The following is a 22,636-nucleotide window of genomic DNA, read 5'->3' as shown; positions in this document are numbered from 1 at the left end:
CAGAAGACTTTCGTGAAAAGGCAAACGTGTTCAATCTCAACGAACCAAATGTAGTAAAAGCTCTCGGACTAGGGTGGAATACAGATGACGATTCGTTTTCCTTCGAAGTTAACTTTCCTATAAAATCCGTAGTCACAAAGGCCTGTCTTCTCTCCGATGCTGCAAAGTTATATGATCCTCTCGGGTGGCTAGCCCCTGTCACGATTCAGGCGAAAATTTATTTCCAGAAATTATGGCTCGAAGGCATCGATTGGAAAGACGAAGTTTCTTCCACCATGAAGTCCAATTGGAATACTTATCTCAAGGAGCTAAAGACTATAGAAAATATTTCTATACCCCGTTGGGTTGGTAGTTCTAAGGGATGTTCCGTTGAAATACACGGGTTTAGCGACGCTTCTACGTCAGCCTACGCTGCTGCGGTTTATATTAAAGTATTGAGTAACAATGGAGAAGGTGTAGTAAACTTACTACAGTCCAAAACGAAAGTTGCCCCTCTGAAGGTTTTGTCTGTCCCAAAATTGGAGCTGTGTGGAGCAACACTACTGGCAAAACTTATGCAAAAAGTACAACAGATGCTAGAGCTGAACATCACTAATGTATATTACTGGACTGATAGTATCACGGTTTTGTGCTGGCTCAGAGGTGAATCCTCAAGATGGAGCGTTTTCGTTGGAAACAGAGTGAGTGAAGTGCAACGACACTCAAACATTTCTCAGTGGCGCTATGTGTCAACACATGACAATCCGGCAGACTGTGCTTCCCGTGGAATTACGTCGACTGAGTTAGTTCAACATTCTCTTTGGTGGACTGGTCCTCTCTGGCTCTCTCAGCCTCAATCCCTCTGGCCCAAGCAGCCAGATAACAGTTTTGAAACAAACCTGGAAAAGCGGAAGTCATCTCTGAATGTGAACTCATCTACGGTCTCAAATTATTCGGATTTATTAACTAAATACTCATCTCTAACAAAATTGACTCGAGTAATGGCGTATATTTTGCGGTTTCTTCAACACAAACCTGATTCTAAAATCCGTTTTACCGGCTTTCTCCGAGCAGCGGAATTGAATAAAGCGCTACAAAGGATTGTTCTGATGTCCCAAGAAGTCGATTTCCCTGAGGAGATAAAACAACTCAAGAAAGGAATAAGTATTCATTCCAGCAGCCGAATTGCACAACTTTGTCCCTTTCTGGATGATGATAGCGTATTGCGTGTTGGTGGCAGACTTCATAAAGCAAAGTTTAATTACGATTTTAAACATCCTATGCTTTTGTCGAAGCATAGTCCTTTAGCTCTTCTAGTCTTTAAAGATGCTCATGAGAAGACACTACATGGTGGTCTAATCCAAATGCAGGCTTATGTTACAAGAAGGTTCTGGATTCTTTCTGCTCGCAATCTGGCTAAAAAGGTTCAACGACAATGTCTAACATGCTTCAAGTACAAAGCCACATCCCTGCAACAAATTATGGGCAATCTTCCGTCCGTTAGGCTTCAACCTACACGGCCTTTCAAACACAGTGGTGTTGACTACGCAGGCCCTATAACCATCAAGCAATCGACCGCTAAAAACTCCGTCACAACCAAAGGTTACATATGCCTCTTCATCTGCATGGTCACCAAAGCACTTCATCTTGAAGCTGTAACTAGCCTGTCAACGGATGCTTTTATTGCCGCCTTCAGAAGATTTACCTCACGCCGTGGTTTGTGCTCAAATCTGTACTCTGGTTGTGGCACAAATTTCATTGGCTCAAACAAAGAGCTTAAAATTCTCCAAAGACGAAGCACCGAATCTCTCCCTGAAGACTTGGCAACCCTGTTAGCTGACAATGGCACAACCTGGCATTTTATACCACCGGCTTCCCCAAACTTTGGAGGACTTTGGGAAGCTGGCGTCAAATCTACGAAGCATCATTTAAAAAGAATCATGGGTAATCGCATTTTAACATATGAAGAACTGGCAACTCTATTGGCTCAAATTGAAGGTTGTCTAAACTCAAGGCCACTGTGTCCCATGTCCTCTGATCCTTCAGACTGCGAAGCTCTAACTCCATCCCATTTTCTCGTTGGAGAACCAATTCTTTCTGTCCCAGACGAAAATCTATTGGATTGCTCCATTGATAGACTTTCCCGGTGGAAAGTGGTACAACTTCTCAAACAGCAGTTCTGGAAACGATGGTCATCCGAATATGTGAACCGACTGCAATCTCGTCCCAAATGGCTGAAGCCCCAGAAGAATATAGAAGTTGGAGATTTGGTCCTTATCTTCGATGAAAGACTTCCTCCAGGTCAATGGCCACTTGCCCGAATAACAGAAGTTCATCCTGGTGCTGATGGAAGAGTAAGAGTAGTGTCCCTGAAGTCTAATGGCAAACTCTACAAACGCCCGGTCTCAAAGGTCGCCCTTCTGCCTCTTCAAGAAGAATTTAATTCCCCACAAGATGAAGAAGAAAGTTGCTGTGAGCAGAGGCACAGCTCGGAAACCGAATAAAAACCTCATCATATGTCGTACCCCTTGGTCAAGAACAGTTGTTCTTTGTGCGGGGGAATGTTGGAGCAAAAGTCATTATATTACGATATTATTTTATTTCAATTATTATTCTTTTTCTTATTATTCAGTTCAATTTATTATCATTAACTTAAATAATCATTTTATATTTGCCCATTCATTTGCAATTGTCCCCACTTGCATCATAAATTGCCCAACTGGCATCCCTACCTGTCAGTGCACTGACTGTTGTTAAATCGTTTAGACGTGTTACAATGGAGCTCCCTAGTAATTCTCTCTGCGCTAAATGTTTTAAACCGGCAAACGTAAAATTTATAGCCTGTCATGTTTGCAGGTCAAAATATCATTTATTTTGTGCTGAAATCGATGTTAGCATTGGTGAACTTTTTATTAAAAATACCAATTTAGTATTTAATTGCAATGACTGTTTAAGTGCTACATCTGACATTGTTGCTGTTATAACTTCTCTGAAAAACGAAGTAAGAGAACTTAAACATTTTATTGACTCTTCGTTGAGTGCAGATGTGCGAGAATTAAAGCAATTATTGGAGAATAACAAGCAAGCAAAAAAAGGAAAAACCACATCAAAACAAAACCCAAAGCAATGCGACGGTTAGTTCTGGTGATGTTGTTGGTTCGGTACAAAGTTCATATGTACCTGTCTCAAATGGTGCCGAAACAGAATCTAATAACAACAACAAACAACATGTTGTGCATTATGCATCCTCTGTGTCGTCGATAAACACTCAAGATGTGAATGCTAATGATGCAAATATGTTTGAATCAAACATGCAAACAACATCAAATTGGATGCGTGCTCAGAGGCGTAGAAAAAGGAGGAATAACATAATTTATGGAGAAAATGTTGATTCCAATGACTTGGATGTTATAGTAGCTAAAAAGTGGTTACACGTCTCATCATTTAAACCGTCAGTAACGTGTGAACAAATCATCAACTATATTGTGAAAAATTCTAAAATTGAAAGGGCCAATGTTGTTTGCTACATGTTAGTAAAGAAAGATGCTGATCATACAACTTTAAAAAGAGTAAATTTCAAGATTGGAATTTCTCCATGTTGCTATGAGGAAATTGTAAATCCTAAATTGTGGCCTAAGGATATCAGAATTCGGCCATTTGTAAATTTTCAAAGAAATGCTGCGCAACCGACGACGTTGTAATTAATGTCGTACACGGTTTAAAAATTTATTATCAAAATTTGTCTGGAATGCGCACTAAGTCAAAGGAGGTTTCAGATTTTACCAACCAGTGTGATTTCGACGTAATAGCACTAGTGGAAACTTGGTTAAACAATGATTTTCATGATGCTGAATTCTTCAATCTAAGTTTATATTCTGTCTATCGCAAAGATAGGAGTGTTTCAATGACTGGATCTACTAGAGGTGGTGGTGTGCTTATTGCAGTCAAAAATCAATATAAGTCTTTTTTACATGAAGTAGATGATGATAACGGATTATTGGATCAAGTTGCCGTATCTATTATTGGTTTGAATATAAATCTTAAAATTTGTTTATCTTATATACCTCCATGTAGTAATGAATGTATTTACTTAAAACATCTGGGTAATGTTGTCTCGTTGGAAGCAAGCTTGGAGTCAAATTTTTGTCTTTGTGTTCTAGGAGATTTTAATCTTTCAAGTATCATTTGGTCCAAATTTGATAGCAATGATTTTTTAACTCCCACAAATGTTAATAAGAGTTATGAAATTGAGTTTATTGATACTTTGTTGAGTTTGAATCTGGTACAAATAAACCATATTTCAAACCAGTTGCATCGTTTCCTCGATCTTATTTTTGTTCCTCATGACTTTAAATTTCAAGTTTTTGAATCGTTGACGCCGATATCTTCTTCCAACCTGCACCATACTCCAGTTGTTATTGAAATCGATTGTTTTCAATTCTTAAAATCCACATCGTTTGCTCTGACAGACTTTAATTATAACGCTTGTAATTTCCAAGTGCTAAATTCGATTCTTGGCTCTATTGATTGGTTGACAATTTTTGCAGATCATGAAGTTGAGGTTTGTTATGAATTATTTATTGGAAAAATGTCAGATATTCTTAAAAATAATGTGCCTATTAGAAGAAATAAACCATATAAGTTACCTTGGTACACTAAAGGTCTTAAAAAGCTAAAAAATCAGAGAAATAAATTCCATAAACGTTTTCTATTAAATGGAAGTTCAGATGACCAGTTAAAATTTAAACACTATCAACGAGAATTTAACTTTTTAAACAAGTTCCTCTACAAGCAATTTATTTTAGATAAAGAAAACGATATTAAAACAAATCCCAAAAGTTTTTGGTCGTTTGTGAAATCAAAAAAACAATCGTCTGATATTCCTACTGTTATGAGGTATAATGGTACAACGTCGCAATCAGGTGTTGACATTGTCAATATGTTTGCAAACTTTTTCAAGTCTAATTTTGATTCGTCAACTGTGAATAATAACGTTATTCCAAACTCTGTATCTGCCATAAATTTGGGTAACATTTTAATTTCAGAAGAAGATGTCTTGGAAGCTATTTGTAAAATCAAGAATAGTTTCAAAAGTGACGTTGATGGTTTGTGTGCTCACCTTTTGAAGAATTGTTCAGTTTTCATATCACCAATCTTAAAATTAATTTTTAATCGTTCTATTGAAGAAGGTGTATTCATTAGCAGATGGAAAGTTGCATACATCACACCGATTTTTAAGAGTGGCAGTAAGGATGATATAACCTGTTATAGGCCTATTGCTAAATTATCGTGCGTTTCTAAAGTATTTGAACACGTGATTCACAAAAAACTGTTTTTCACATGCAAATCAATTATTACTCCTCATCAACACGGATTTTTTTCTGGTAGATCTACTACTACCAACTTAATCCTTTTTACTGAGTATTGTTTATCTGCTTTTGAGCGTGGTTTTCAAGTGGATGCTATTTATACGGATATCGCCAAAGCATTTGATAAAGTCTCACATGTGATTTTATTATCTAAATTGGAACAAATAGGGTTGCATTCTAATTTTTTACAATGGATTGCTTCATATCTGCATAATAGACTATGCAAAGTAAGAATAGAGGAATTTGTGTCTGAGTCTTACTTTCAAACTTCTGGGGTACCACAGGGCAGTATACTGGGGCCACTACTTTTTAATTTATTTATTAATGACATATCTTTGTGCTTTTCCAAGGCAAAGTTTCTTCTCTATGCCGATGATTTGAAGTTATTTTATAAAATTGAGTCTCTGCGTGATGCGATCGACTTGCAGAAAGATCTAGATAATGTTCTACAATGGTGTATTGATAATAATCTTGCATTCAATTTATCTAAATGTTTTCATGTTTCATATTATAGATTACTTAATCCCATTCAGACCACTTTCAAAATTGGTCACATTATACTAAATAAAGTAACTTCAATTCACGATCTCGGGGTAATTTTTGATTACTCCTTGACTTTTGTTCCTCACATGGATTTTATTATTCCCCAAGCCTACAAAGTCCTCGCATTCATCAAGAGAAATTGTTCAGAGTTTTCTGATCCCAATACTATTAAATTGATTTATACTGCCTTTGTAAGATCAAAGCTAGAATATGCATCCATTATTTGGGACCCTTATAGCTTATCCCAAATTAGTCGTGTTGAGCGAATTCAAAGACGATTTACGAAATTTGCTCTAAAACCAATTTCGTTTGTTGAACTTCCACCATATCAATCAAGATGTTTGCTACTAGGATTACGGAGCTTGGAATGTCGTAGAAAATTCCAATCTTCTGTATTCATTTATGATGTGATTAATGACAATGTTGATTCACCTGATTTGCTGTCCTTAATTCCGTTTTCTGCTCCCTCAAGGAGATTACGATTTAATGATTTGTTTAATATTTCTTTACATCGGACTAATTATGCATGTAATGGGCCTTTGACGCGTACACTCAGAAATCTTAACTTAATAAATCTCAACTTTCAAAAAGATCAGAAGCCATGCATTGACTTTAGTGCTCCTAAAGAATCGTTTAAATGTTTAATTTATTATGCTTTTACTTAAACTTTAATATTTAAAATTAAAATATTTAAAATTTTTTTATTTTTGAATTGTTATCTTAGTCTGTAAGGAATTGTAATTCCATTGACTGAAATAAATGAAATGAAATGAAATGAAATGAAATGAAATGAAATGAAATGAAATGAAATGAAATGAAATGAAATGAAATGAAATGAAATGAAATGAAATGAAATGAAATGAAATGAAATGAAATGAAATGAAATGAAATGAAATGAAATGAAATGAAATGAAATGAAATGAAATGAAATGAAATGAAATGAAATGAAATGAAATGAAATGAAATGAAATGAAATGAAATGAAATGAAATGAAATGAAATGAAATGAAATGAAATGAAATGAAATGAAATGAAATGAAATGAAATGAAATGAAATGAAATGAAATGAAATGAAATGAAATGAAATGAAATGAAATGAAATGAAATGAAATGAAATGAAATGAAATGAAATGAAATGAAATGAAATGAAATGAAATGAAATGAAATGAAATGAAATGAAATGAAATGAAATGAAATGAAATGAAATGAAATGAAATGAAATGAAATGAAATGAAATGAAATGAAATGAAATGAAATGAAATGAAATGAAATGAAATGAAATGAAATGAAATGAAATGAAATGAAATGAAATGAAATGAAATGAAATGAAATGAAATGAAATGAAATGAAATGAAATGAAATGAAATGAAATGAAATGAAATGAAATGAAATGAAATGAAATGAAATGAAATGAAATGAAATGAAATGAAATGAAATGAAATGAAATGAAATGAAATGAAATGAAATGAAATGAAATGAAATGAAATGAAATGAAATGAAATGAAATGAAATGAAATGAAATGAAATGAAATGAAATGAAATGAAATGAAATGAAATGAAATGAAATGAAATGAAATGAAATGAAATGAAATGAAATGAAATGAAATGAAATGAAATGAAATGAAATGAAATGAAATGAAATGAAATGAAATGAAATGAAATGAAATGAAATGAAATGAAATGAAATGAAATGAAATGAAATGAAATGAAATGAAATGAAATGAAATGAAATGAAATGAAATGAAATGAAATGAAATGAAATGAAATGAAATGAAATGAAATGAAATGAAATGAAATGAAATGAAATGAAATGAAATGAAATGAAATGAAATGAAATGAAATGAAATGAAATGAAATGAAATGAAATGAAATGAAATGAAATGAAATGAAATGAAATGAAATGAAATGAAATGAAATGAAATGAAATGAAATGAAATGAAATGAAATGAAATGAAATGAAATGAAATGAAATGAAATGAAATGAAATGAAATGAAATGAAATGAAATGAAATGAAATGAAATGAAATGAAATGAAATGAAATGAAATGAAATGAAATGAAATGAAATGAAATGAAATGAAATGAAATGAAATGAAATGAAATGAAATGAAATGAAATGAAATGAAATGAAATGAAATGAAATGAAATGAAATGAAATGAAATGAAATGAAATGAAATGAAATGAAATGAAATGAAATGAAATGAAATGAAATGAAATGAAATGAAATGAAATGAAATGAAATGAAATGAAATGAAATGAAATGAAATGAAATGAAATGAAATGAAATGAAATGAAATGAAATGAAATGAAATGAAATGAAATGAAATGAAATGAAATGAAATGAAATGAAATGAAATGAAATGAAATGAAATGAAATGAAATGAAATGAAATGAAATGAAATGAAATGAAATGAAATGAAATGAAATGAAATGAAATGAAATGAAATGAAATGAAATGAAATGAAATGAAATGAAATGAAATGAAATGAAATGAAATGAAATGAAATGAAATGAAATGAAATGAAATGAAATGAAATGAAATGAAATGAAATGAAATGAAATGAAATGAAATGAAATGAAATGAAATGAAATGAAATGAAATGAAATGAAATGAAATGAAATGAAATGAAATGAAATGAAATGAAATGAAATGAAATGAAATGAAATGAAATGAAATGAAATGAAATGAAATGAAATGAAATGAAATGAAATGAAATGAAATGAAATGAAATGAAATGAAATGAAATGAAATGAAATGAAATGAAATGAAATGAAATGAAATGAAATGAAATGAAATGAAATGAAATGAAATGAAATGAAATGAAATGAAATGAAATGAAATGAAATGAAATGAAATGAAATGAAATGAAATGAAATGAAATGAAATGAAATGAAATGAAATGAAATGAAATGAAATGAAATGAAATGAAATGAAATGAAATGAAATGAAATGAAATGAAATGAAATGAAATGAAATGAAATGAAATGAAATGAAATGAAATGAAATGAAATGAAATGAAATGAAATGAAATGAAATGAAATGAAATGAAATGAAATGAAATGAAATGAAATGAAATGAAATGAAATGAAATGAAATGAAATGAAATGAAATGAAATGAAATGAAATGAAATGAAATGAAATGAAATGAAATGAAATGAAATGAAATGAAATGAAATGAAATGAAATGAAATGAAATGAAATGAAATGAAATGAAATGAAATGAAATGAAATGAAATGAAATGAAATGAAATGAAATGAAATGAAATGAAATGAAATGAAATGAAATGAAATGAAATGAAATGAAATGAAATGAAATGAAATGAAATGAAATGAAATGAAATGAAATGAAATGAAATGAAATGAAATGAAATGAAATGAAATGAAATGAAATGAAATGAAATGAAATGAAATGAAATGAAATGAAATGAAATGAAATGAAATGAAATGAAATGAAATGAAATGAAATGAAATGAAATGAAATGAAATGAAATGAAATGAAATGAAATGAAATGAAATGAAATGAAATGAAATGAAATGAAATGAAATGAAATGAAATGAAATGAAATGAAATGAAATGAAATGAAATGAAATGAAATGAAATGAAATGAAATGAAATGAAATGAAATGAAATGAAATGAAATGAAATGAAATGAAATGAAATGAAATGAAATGAAATGAAATGAAATGAAATGAAATGAAATGAAATGAAATGAAATGAAATGAAATGAAATGAAATGAAATGAAATGAAATGAAATGAAATGAAATGAAATGAAATGAAATGAAAAATATTCTAATTTTTCTATTCTTCTTTTAATCGTGTCCTCAACGATTCAAGGCCAAACATTGTGTCACAGCATAAGCTGGACTTTGAACCTTATTTACTGCCTCTGTTAGGCTATGCGTTATTATTGTTGTTGTCGCTCACGCATTATTTATTTTGGTAAATTTCTCTATTTACAATAATGCACCAATAAGCGACAACGTAGGCAAAGCATAGCGTAAGCAGAGACAGTAAATAAGAGATGCTTCCTTGTTATGTTTACAATTATAAATCAAATTTTTTAGTCGTGTTATGATTCTCTGCCTTGCTGCAATATTTCGTTTTGCTAAATTCTGCCGTGCTGCTATAAATAAAGTCAAACCTTGTTCAATTAAATAACCTAAATCGCGATTAATGCTATATCGTTTACATTTAATAAATTAAGTTTTATATTATTTTTAATAGTTTAAGTGTCCCATCGGGAGCAGAAATATTTCCTGATTATATTTAATTATAATTATGTGTTAATAAAGTTGCCCCAGTGACAATTTGTAATTTTTAAAGAAACTTTTCGTGTGTTTTTATTTCGCTCTGGCTCAAGCAGCCATTCTCATACAATGACGATATCGAATTCCGTTCGTAAGATAGATGCAGAAGCATCCAACTCTCATGAAATACAAGGGTTAGCTTTGTCAAATCAATCACCTGTCCATATGAGAGCAAATATATCGTGACCCATAATATCTCCAGTCTCGCTTCTCACGTCGTTTGCTAAGCAAACTTTGACACACAATCAATGCAATTTATATGACGATATTGAATTCCGTCTCGAAGATAGATGCAGAAGCATCCAAGTCTCAAGAAATACAAGGGTCAGCTTTGTGAAATCAATCACATGTCCATATGAGAGCAAATATTTCGTGACCCATAATATCTCCAGTCTTATTTCTTCCATCGTTTGTTAAGCATACTTTGACACACAATCCGTGCAATTTATATGACGATATCGAATTCCGTCTCGAGGATAGATGCAGAAGCATCCAAGTCTCAAACAATACATGGGTCAGCTTTGTCAAATCAATCACATGCCCATACGAGAGCAAATATATCGTGACCCATAATATCTGCAGTCTCGCTCCTTACGTCGTTTGTTAAGCAAACTTTGACCCAAAATCCTTGCAATTTATATGGCGATATCGAATTCCGTCTCGAAGATAGATGCAGAAGCATCCAAGTCTCAAACAATACAAGGGTCAGCTTCGTCAAATCAATCACATGCCCATACGAGAGCAAATATATCGTGGCCCATAATATCTGCAGTCTCGCTTCTTACGTCGTTTGTTAAACAAACTTTGACACACAATCAATGCAATTTATATGACGATATCAAATTCCCTTTCGAAGATAGATGCAGAAGCATCCATGTCTCAAGAAATACAAGGGTTAGCTTCGTCAAATCAATCACAAGCCCATATGAGAGCAAATATATCGTGACCCATAATATCTGCAGTCTCGCTTCTTACGTCGTTTGTTAAGCAAACTTTGACACACAATCAATGCAATTTATATGACGATATCAAATTCCCTTTTGAAGACAGATGCAGAAGCATCCATGTCTCAAGAAATACAAGAAATACCCACAGTCAACATTTCAGCTTTCTAGCTTCAGCGGTTTCGTCTGTGCGAAGATATGTCAGTCACTCAGTCACTCAGTAACTCAGTCACTCACTCACTCACTAAGCTCTTTTATATATATATAGATATAGAATTCCGTTTTGAAGGTAGATTCAGAAGCATCCAAGTCTCAAGAAACACAAGGGTCAGCTTTGTCAAATCAATTACATGCCCATACGAGAGCAAATATATCGTAACCCATAATATCTCCAGTCTCGTTTCTTACGTCGTTTGTTAAGCAAACTTTGACACACAATCTATATAATTTATGTGACGATATCGAATTCCGTTTCGAAGATAGATGCAGAAGCATCCAAGTCTCATGAAATACAAGGGTCAGCTTCGTCAAATCAATCACATGTCCATATGAGAGCAAATATATCGTGACCCATAATATATACAGTCTCGTTTCTTACGTCGTTTGTTAAGCAAACTTTGACACATAATCCATGCAATTTATATGACGATATTGAATTCCGTTTGTAAGATAGATGCAGAAGCATCCAACTCTCATGAAATACAAGGGTTAGCTTTGTCAAATCAATCACCTGTCCCTATGAGAGCAAATATATCGTGACCCATAATATCTCCAGTCTCGCTTCTCACGTCGTTTGCTAAGCAAACTTTGACACACAATCCATGCAATTTATATGACGATATTGAATTCCCTTTCGAAGATAGATGCAGAAGCATGCATGTCTCAAGAAATACATGGGTCAGCTTTGTCAAATCAATCACATGTCCATGAGAGCAAATATATCGTGACGAATAATATCTCCCGTCTCGCTTCTTACGTCGTTTGTTAAGCATACTTTGACACACAATCAATGCAATTTATATGACGATATCGAATTCCGTCTCGAAGATAGATGCAGAAGCATCCATGTCTCAAGAAATACAAGGGTCAGCTTTGTCCATATGAGATCAAATATATCGTGACCCATAATATCTGCAGTCTCGCTTCGTTTGTTAAGCAAACTTTGACACACAATCCATGCAATTTAAATGGCGATATCGAATTCCGTTTCGAAGATAGATGCAGAAGCATACATGTCTCCAGAAATACATGGGTCAGCTTCGTCAAATCAATCACATGTCCATATGAGAGCAAATATATCGTGACCCATAATATCTGCAGTCTCGTTTCTTACGTCGTTTGTTAAGTAAACTTTGACACACAATCAATGCAATTTATATGACGATATCGAATTCCGTCTCGAAGATAGATGCAGAAGCATCCAAGTCTCAAGAAATACAAGGGTCAGCTTTGTGAAATCAATCACATGTCCATATGAGAGCAAATATTTCGTGACCCATAATATCTCCAGTCTTATTTCTTCCATCGTTTGTTAAGCATACTTTGACACACAATCCGTGCAATTTATATGACGATATCGAATTCCGTCTCGAAGATAGATGCAGAAGCATCCAAGTCTCAAACAATACATGGGTCAGCTTTGTCAAATCAATCACATGCCCATACGAGAGCAAATATATCGTGACCCATAATATCTGCAGTTTCGCTCCTTACGTCGTTTGTTAAGCAAACTTTGACCCAAAATCCTTGCAATTTATATGGCGATATCGAATTCCGTCTCGAAGATAGATGCAGAAGCATCCAAGTCTCAAACAATACAAGGGTCAGCTTCGTCAAATCAATCACATGCCCATACGAGAGCAAATATATCGTGGCCCATAATATCTGCAGTCTCGCTTCTTACGTCGTTTGTTAAACAAACTTTGACACACAATCAATGCAATTTATATGACGATATCAAATTCCCTTTCGAAGATAGATGCAGAAGCATCCATGTCTCAAGAAATACAAGGGTTAGCTTCGTCAAATCAATCACAAGCCCATATGAGAGCAAATATATCGTGACCCATAATAAATGCAGTCTTGTTTCTTCCGTCGTTTGTTCGGCATACTTTGACACACAATCCATGCAATTTATATGACGATATCGAATTCCGTATCGAAGATAGATGCAGAGCATCCATGTCTCATGAAATACAAGGGTCAGCTTTGTCAAATCAATCACATGTCCATATGAGAGCAAATATATCGTGACGAATAATATCTGCCGTCTCGCTTCTTACGTCGTTTGTTAAGCATACTTTGACACACAATCAATGCAATTTATATGACGATATCGAATTCCGTCTCGAAGATAGATGCAGAAGCATCCATGTCTCAAGAAATACAAGGGTCAGCTTTGTCAAATCAATCACATGTCCATATGAGATCAAATATGTCGTGACCCATAATATCTGCAGTCTCGCTTCGTTTGTTAAGCAAACTTTGACACACAATCCATGCAATTTAAATGCCGATATCGAATTCCGTTTCGAAGATAGATGCAGAAGCATCCATGTCTCAAGAAATACATGGGTCAGCTTTGTCAAATCAATCACATGTCCATACGAGAGCAAATATATCGTGACCCATAATATCTGCAGTCTCGTTTCTTACGTCGTTTGTTAAGCAAACTTTGACACAAAATCCATGCAATTTATATGACGATATCGAATTCCGTCTCGAAGATAGATGCAGAAGCATCCAAGTCTCAAACAATACAAGGGTCAGCTTCGTCAAATCAATCACATGCCCATACGAGAGCAAATATATCGTGGCCCATAATATCTGCAGTCTCGCTTCTTACGTCGTTTGTTAAGCAAACTTTGACACACAATCCATGCAATTTATATGACGATATCGAATTCCGTCTCGAAGATAGATGCAGAAGCATCCAAGTCTCATGAAACACAAGGGTCAGCTTCGTCAAATCAATCACATGTCCATATGAGAGCAAATATATCGTGACCCATAATATATACAGTCTCGCTTCGTTTGTTAAGCAAACTTTGACACACAATCCATGCAATTTAAATGGCGATATCGATTTCTGTTTCGAAGATAGATGCAGAAGCATCCATGTCTCAAGAAATACATGGGTCAGCTTTGTCAAATCAATCACATGCCCATACGAGAGCAAATATATCGTGACCCATAATATCTGCAGTCTCGTTTCTTACGTCGTTTGTTAAGCAAACTTTGAAACAAAATCCATGCAATTTATATGACGATATCGAATTCCGTCTCGAAGATAGATGCAGAAGCATCCAAGTCTCAAACAATACAAGGGTCAGCTTCGTCAAATCAACCACATGCCCATACGAGAGCAAATATATCGTGACCCATAATATCTGCAGTCTCGTTTCTTACGTCGTTTGTTAAGCAAACTTTGACACAAAATCCATGCAATTTATATGACGATATCGAATTCCGTCTCGAAGATAGACGCAGAAGCATCCAAGTCTCAAACAATACAAGGGTCAGCTTCGTCAAATCAATCACATGCCCATACGAGAGCAAATATATCGTGGCCCATAATATCTGCAGTCTCGCTTCTTACGTCGTTTGTTAAGCAAACTTTGACACACAATCAATGCAATTTATATGACGATATCAAATTCCGTCAGCTTCGTCAAATCAATCACATGTCCATATGAAAGCAAATATATCGTGACCCATAATATATACAGTCTCGTTTCTTACGTCGTTTGTTAAGCAAACTTTGACACACAATCAATGCAATTTATATGACGATATCGAATTCCGTCTCGAAGATAGATGCAGAAGCATCCATGTCTCAAGAAATACAAGGGTCAGCTTTGTCAAATCAATCACATGTCCATATGAGAGCAAATATATCGTGACGAATAATATCTGCCGTCTCGCTTCTTACGTCGTTTGTTAAGCATACTTTGACACACAATCAATGCAATTTTTATGACGATATCGAATTCCGTCTCGAAGATAGATGCAGAAGCATCCATGTCTCAAGAAATACAAGGGTCAGCTTTGTCAAATCAATCACATGTCCATATGAGATCAAATATATCGTGACCCATAATATCTGCAGTCTCGCTTCGTTTGTTAAGCAAACTTTGACACACAATCCATGCAATTTAAATGCCGATATCGAATTCCGTTTCGAAGATAGATGCAGAAGCATCCATGTCTCAAGAAATACATGGGTCAGCTTTGTCAAATCAATCACATGCCCATACGAGAGCAAATATATCGTGACCCATAATATCTGCAGTCTCGTTTCTTACGTCGTTTGTTAAGCAAACTTTGACACAAAATCCATGCAATTTATATGACGATATCGAATTCCGTCTCGAAGATAGATGCAGAAGCATCCAAGTCTCAAACAATACAAGGGTCAACTTCGTCAAATCAATTACATGCCCATACGAGAGCAAATATATCGTGACCCATAATATCTGCAGTCTCGTTTCTTACGTCGTTTGTTAAGCAAACTTTGACACAAAATCCATGCAATTTATATGACGATATCGAATTCCGTCTCGAAGATAGATGCAGAAGCATCCAAGTCTCAAACAATACAAGGGTCAGCTTCGTCAAATCAATCACATGCCCATACGAGAGCAAATATATCGTGGCCCATAGTATCTGCAGTCTCGCTTCTTACGTCGTTTGTTAAGCAAACTTTGACACACAATCCATGCAATTTATATGACGATATCGAATTCCGTCTCGAAGATAGATGCAGAAGCATCCAAGTCTCATGAAACACAAGGGCCAGCTTCGTCAAATCAATCACATGTCCATATGAGAGCAAATATATCGTGACCCATAATATATACAGTCTCGCTTCGTTTGTTAAGCAAACTTTGACACACAATCCATGCAATTTAAATGGCGATATCGAATTCTGTTTCGAAGATAGATGCAGAAGCATCCATGTCTCAAGAAATACATGGGTCAGCTTTGTCAAATCAATCACATGCCCATACGAGAGCAAATATATCGCGACCCATAATATCTGCAGTCTCGTTTCTTACGTCGTTTGTTAAGCAAACTTTGAAACAAAATCCATGCAATTTATATGACGATATCGAATTCCGTCTCGAAGATAGATGCAGAAGCATCCAAGTCTCAAACAATACAAGGGTCAGCTTCGTCAAATCAATCACATGCCCATACGAGAGCAAATATATCGTGACCCATAATATCTGCAGTCTCGTTTCTTACGTCGTTTGTTAAGCAAACTTTGACACAAAATCCATGCAATTTATATGACGATATCGAATTCCGTCTCGAAGATAGACGCAGAAGCATCCAAGTCTCAAACAATACAAGGGTCAGCTTCGTCAAATCAATCACATGCCCATACGAGAGCAAATATATCGTGGCCCATAATATCTGCAGTCTCGCTTCTTACGTCGTTTGTTAAGCAAATCTTGACACACAATCAATGCAATTTATATGACGATATCAAATTCCGTCAGCTTCGTCAAATCAATCACATGTCCATATGAAAGCAAATATATCGTGACCCATAATATATACAGTCTCGTTTCTTACGTCGTTTGTTAAGCAAACTTTGACACACAATCAATGCAATTTATATGACGATATCGAATTCCGTCTCGAAGATAGATGCAGAAGCATCCAAGTCTCAAGAAATACAAGGGTCAGATTTGTGAAATAAATCACATGTCCATATGAGAGCAAATATTTCGTGACCCATAATATCTCCAGTCTTATTTCTTTCACCGTTTGTTAAGCATACTTTGACACACAATCCATGCAATTTATATGACGATATCGAATTCCGTCTCGAAGATAGATGCAGAAGCATCCAAGTCTCAAACAATACAAGGGTCAGCTTCGTCAAATCAATCACATGTCCATACGAGAGCAAATATATCGTGACCCATAATATCTGCAGTCTCGTTTCTTACGTCGTTTGTTAAGCAAACTTTGACACAAAATCCATGCAATTTATATGACGATATCGAATTCCGTCTCGAAGATAGACGCAGAAGCATCCAAGTCTCAAACAATACAAGGGTCAGCTTCGTCAAATCAATCACATGCCCATACGAGAGGAAATATATCGTGGCCCATAATATCTGCAGTCTCGCTTCTTACGTCGTTTGTTAAGCAAACTTTGACACACAATCAATGCAATTTATATGACGATATCAAATTCCGTCTCGAAGATAGATGCAGAAGCATCCATGTCTCAAGAAATACAAGGGTCAGCTTTGTCAAATCAATCACATGTCCATATGAGATCAAATATATCGTGACCCATAATATCTGCAGTCTCGCTTCGTTTGTTAAGCAAACTTTGACACAATCCATGCAATTTAAATGGCGATATTGAATTCCGTTTAGCAGATAGATGCAGAAGCATCCATGTCTCAAGAAATACATGGGTCAGCTTTGTCAAATCAATTACATGTCCATATGAGAGCAAATATATCGTGACCATGGGTCAGCTTCGTCAAATCAATCACATGTCCATATGAGAGCAAATATATCGTGACCATGGGTCAGCTTCGTCAAATCAATCACATGTCCATATGAGAGCAAATATATCGTGACCCATAATATATACAGTCTCGTTTCTTACGTCGTTTGTTAAGCAAACTTTAACACACAATCAATGCAATTTATATGACGATATCGAATTCCGTCTCGAAGATATATGCAGAAGCATCCAAGTCTCAAGAAATACAAGGGTCAGCTTTGTGAAATCAATCACATGTCCATATGAGAGCAAATATTTCGTGACCCATAATATCTCCAGTCTTATTTCTTCCATCGTTTGTTAAGCATACTTTGACACACAATCCATGCAATTTATATGACGATATCGAATTCCGTCTCGAAGATAGATGCAAAAGCATCCAAGTCTCAAACAATACAAGGTTCAGCTTCGTCAAATCAATCACATGCCCATACGAGAGCAAATATATCGTGACCCATAATATCTGCAGTCTCGTTTCTTACGTCGTTTGTTAAGCAAACTTTGACACAAAATCCATGCAATTTATATGACGATATCGAATTCCGTCTCGAAGATAGATGCAGAAGCATCCAAGTCTCAAACAATACATGGGTCAGCTTTGTCAAATCAATCACATGCCCATACGAGAGCAAATATATCGTGACCCATAATATCTGCAGTCTCGCTCCTTACGTCGTTTGTTAAGCAAACTTTGACACACAATCCATGCAATTTATATGACGATATCGAATTCCGTCTCGAAGATAGATGCAGAAGAATCCATGTCTCAAGAAATACAAGGGTCAGCTTTGTCAAATCAATCACATGTCCATATGAGAGCAAATATATCGTGACCCATAATATCTGCAGTCTCGCTTCTTACGTAGTTTTTTAAGCAAACTCTGACACAAAATCAATGCAGTTTATATGACGATATCGAATTCCGTCTCGAAGATAGATGCAGAAGCATCCAAGTCTCAAACAATACAAGGGTCAGCTTCGTCAAATCAATCACATGTCCATATGAAAGCAAATATATCGTGACCCATAATATCTGCAGTCTCGCTTCTTACGTCGTTTGTTAAGCAAACTCTGACACAAAATCAATGCAATTTATATGACGATATCGAATTCCGTTTCGAAGATAGATGCAGAAGCATCCAAGTCTCATGAAATACAAGGGTCAGCTTCGTCAAATCAATCACATGTCCATATGAAAGCAAATATATCGTGACCCATAATATCTGCATTCTTGTTTCTTCCGTCGTTTGTTAAGCAAACTTTTATATGACGATATCGAATTCCGTCTCGAAGATAGATGCAAAAGCATCCAAGTCTCAAACAATACAAGGGTCAGCTTCGTCAAATCAATCACATGCCCATACGAGAGCAAATATATCGTGACCCATAATATCTGCAGTCTCGTTTCTTACGTCGTTTGTTAAGCTAACTTTGACACAAAATCCATGCAATTTATATGACGATATCGAATTCCGTCTCGAAGATAGACGCAGAAGCATCCAAGTCTCAAACAATACAAGGGTCAGCTTCGTCAAATCAATCACATGCCCATACGAGAGCAAATATATCGTGGCCCATAATATCTGCAGTCTCGCTTCTTACGTCGTTTGTTAAGCAAATCTTGACACACAATCAATGCAATTTATATGACGATATCAAATTCCGTCAGCTTCGTCAAATCAATCACATGTCCATATGAAAGCAAATATATCGTGACCCATAATATATACAGTCTCGTTTCTTACGTCGTTTGTTAAGCAAACTTTGACACACAATCAATGCAATTTATATGACGATATCGAATTCCGTCTCGAAGATAGATGCAGAAGCATCCAAGTCTCAAGAAATACAAGGGTCAGCTTTGTGAAATAAATCACATGTCCATATGAGAGCAAATATTTCGTGACCCATAATATCTCCAGTCTTATTTCTTTCACCGTTTGTTAAGCATACTTTGACACACAATCCATGCAATTTATATGACGATATCGAATTCCGTCTCGAAGATAGATGCAGAAGCATCCAAGTCTCAAACAATACAAGGGTCAGCTTCGTCAAATCAATCACATGTCCATACGAGAGCAAATATATCGTGACCCATAATATCTGCAGTCTCGTTTCTTACGTCGTTTGTTAAGCAAACTTTGACACAAAATCCATGCAATTTATATGACGATATCGAATTCCGTCTCGAAGATAGACGCAGAAGCATCCAAGTCTCAAACAATACAAGGTTCAGCTTCGTCAAATCAATCACATGCCCATACGAGAGGAAATATATCGTGGCCCATAATATCTGCAGTCTCGCTTCTTACGTCGTTTGTTAAGCAAACTTTGACACACAATCAATGCAATTTATATGACGATATCAAATTCCGTCTCGAAGATAGATGCAGAAGCATCCATGTCTCAAGAAATACAAGGGTCAGCTTTGTCAAATCAATCACATGTCCATATGAGATCAAATATATCGTGACCCATAATATCTGCAGTCTCGCTTCGTTTGTTAAGCAAACTTTGACACAATCCATGCAATTTAAATGGCGATATTGAATTCCGTTTAGCAGATAGATGCAGAAGCATCCATGTCTCAAGAAATACATGGGTCAGCTTTGTCAAATCAATTACATGTCCATATGAGAGCAAATATATCGTGACCATGGGTCAGCTTCGTCAAATCAATCACATGTCCATATGAGAGCAAATATATCGTGACCATGGGTCAGCTTCGTCAAATCAATCACATGTCCATATGAGAGCAAATATATCGTGACCCATAATATATACAGTCTCGTTTCTTACGTCGTTTGTTAAGCAAACTTTAACACACAATCAATGCAATTTATATGACGATATCGAATTCCGTCTCGAAGATATATGCAGAAGCATCCAAGTCTCAAGAAATACAAGGGTCAGCTTTGTGAAATCAATCACATGTCCATATGAGAGCAAATATTTCGTGACCCATAATATCTCCAGTCTTATTTCTTCCATCGTTTGTTAAGCATACTTTGACACACAATCCATGCAATTTATATGACGATATCGAATTCCGTCTCGAAGATAGATGCAAAAGCATCCAAGTCTCAAACAATACAAGGTTCAGCTTCGTCAAATCAATCACATGCCCATACGAGAGCAAATATATCGTGACCCATAATATCTGCAGTCTCGTTTCTTACGTCGTTTGTTAAGCAAACTTTGACACAAAATCCATGCAATTTATATGACGATATCGAATTCCGTCTCGAAGATAGATGCAGAAGCATCCAAGTCTCAAACAATACATGGGTCAGCTTTGTCAAATCAATCACATGCCCATACGATAGCAAATATATCGTGACCCATAATATCTGCAGTCTCGCTCCTTACGTCGTTTGTTAAGCAAACTTTGACACACAATCCATGCAATTTATATGACGATATCGAATTCCGTCTCGAAGATAGATGCAGAAGAATCCATGTCTCAAGAAATACAAGGGTCAGCTTTGTCAAATCAATCACATGTCCATATGAGAGCAAATATATCGTGACCCATAATATCTGCAGTCTCGCTTCTTACGTAGTTTTTTAAGCAAACTCTGACACAAAATCAATGCAGTTTATATGACGATATCGAATTCCGTCTCGAAGATAGATGCAGAAGCATCCAAGTCTCAAACAATACAAGGGTCAGCTTCGTCAAATCAATCACATGTCCATATGAAAGCAAATATATCGTGACCCATAATATCTGCAGTCTCGCTTCTTACGTCGTTTGTTAAGCAAACTCTGACACAAAATCAATGCAATTTATATGACGATATCGAATTCCGTTTCGAAGATAGATGCAGAAGCATCCAAGTCTCATGAAATACAAGGGTCAGCTTCGTCAAATCAATCACATGTCCATATGAAAGCAAATATATCGTGACCCATAATATCTGCATTCTTGTTTCTTCCGTCGTTTGTTAAGCAAACTTTTATATGACGATATCGAATTCCGTCTCGAAGATAGATGCAAAAGCATCCAAGTCTCATGAAATACAAGGGTCAGTTTCGTCAAATCAATCACATGTCCATACGAGAGCAAATATATCGTGACCCATAATATCTCCAGTCTCGCTTCTCACCTCGTTTGTTAAGCAAACTTTGAAACACAATCCGTGCAATTTATATGACGATATCGAATTCCGTCTCGAAGATAGATGCAGAAGCATCCAAGTCTCAAGAAATACAATTGTCAGCTTTGTGAAATCAATCACATGTCCATATGAGAGCAAATATAGCGTGACCCATAATATCTGCGGTCTCGCTTCTTACGTCGTTTGTTTCACATTTCCATATGAGAGCAAATATATCGTGACCCATAATATCTGCAGTCTCGCTTCGTTTGTTAAGCAAACTTTGACACAATCCATGCAATTTAAATGGCGATATCGAATTCCGTTTAGCAGATAGATGCAGAAGCATCCATGTCTCAAGAAATACATGGGTCAGCTTTGTCAAATCAATCACATGTCCATATGAGAGCAAATATATCGTGACCCATAATATCTGCGGTCTCGCTTCTTACGTCGTTTGTTAAGCATACTTTGACACACAATCCATGCAATTTATATGACGATATCGAATTCCGTCTCGAAGATAGATGCAGAAGCATCCAAGTCTCATGAAATACAAGGGTCAGCTTCGTCAAATCAATCACATGTCCATATGAGAGCAAATATATCGTAACCCATATTATATATACAGTCTCGTTTCTTACGTCGTTTGTTAAGCAAACTTTGACACACAATCCATGCAATTTATATGACGATATCGAATTCCGTTTGTAAGATAGATGCAGAAGCATCCAACTCTCATGAAATACAAGGGTTAGCTTTGTCAAATCAATCACCTGTCCATATGAGAGCAAATATATCGTGACCCATAATATACACAGTCTCGTTTCTTACGTTGTTTGTTAAGCAAACTT

General features: G+C 35.3%; 1 protein-coding gene across 1 annotated transcript; it reads left to right on the top strand.

Moving 5' to 3' along the window:
- Positions 1-1,343: 1,343 nt before the first annotated feature.
- On the top strand, positions 1,344-2,483 carry LOC141396305 (uncharacterized). The gene has a single exon (XM_073971683.1). It carries the CDS (start codon positions 1,344-1,346, stop codon positions 2,481-2,483), a length of 1,140 nt encoding a protein of 379 aa, XP_073827784.1.
- Positions 2,484-22,636: the final 20,153 nt, after the last annotated feature.

The sequence above is a fragment of the Musca autumnalis genome, unplaced genomic scaffold (genome assembly GCF_047663935.1).
Source record: "Musca autumnalis isolate F117 unplaced genomic scaffold, ASM4766393v1 scaffold_211, whole genome shotgun sequence".
Lineage (NCBI taxonomy): Eukaryota > Metazoa > Arthropoda > Insecta > Diptera > Muscidae > Musca > Musca autumnalis.
The sequence above is the reverse complement of the archived record's forward strand: the minus strand, read 5'-3'. Positions and strand labels throughout refer to the sequence as shown.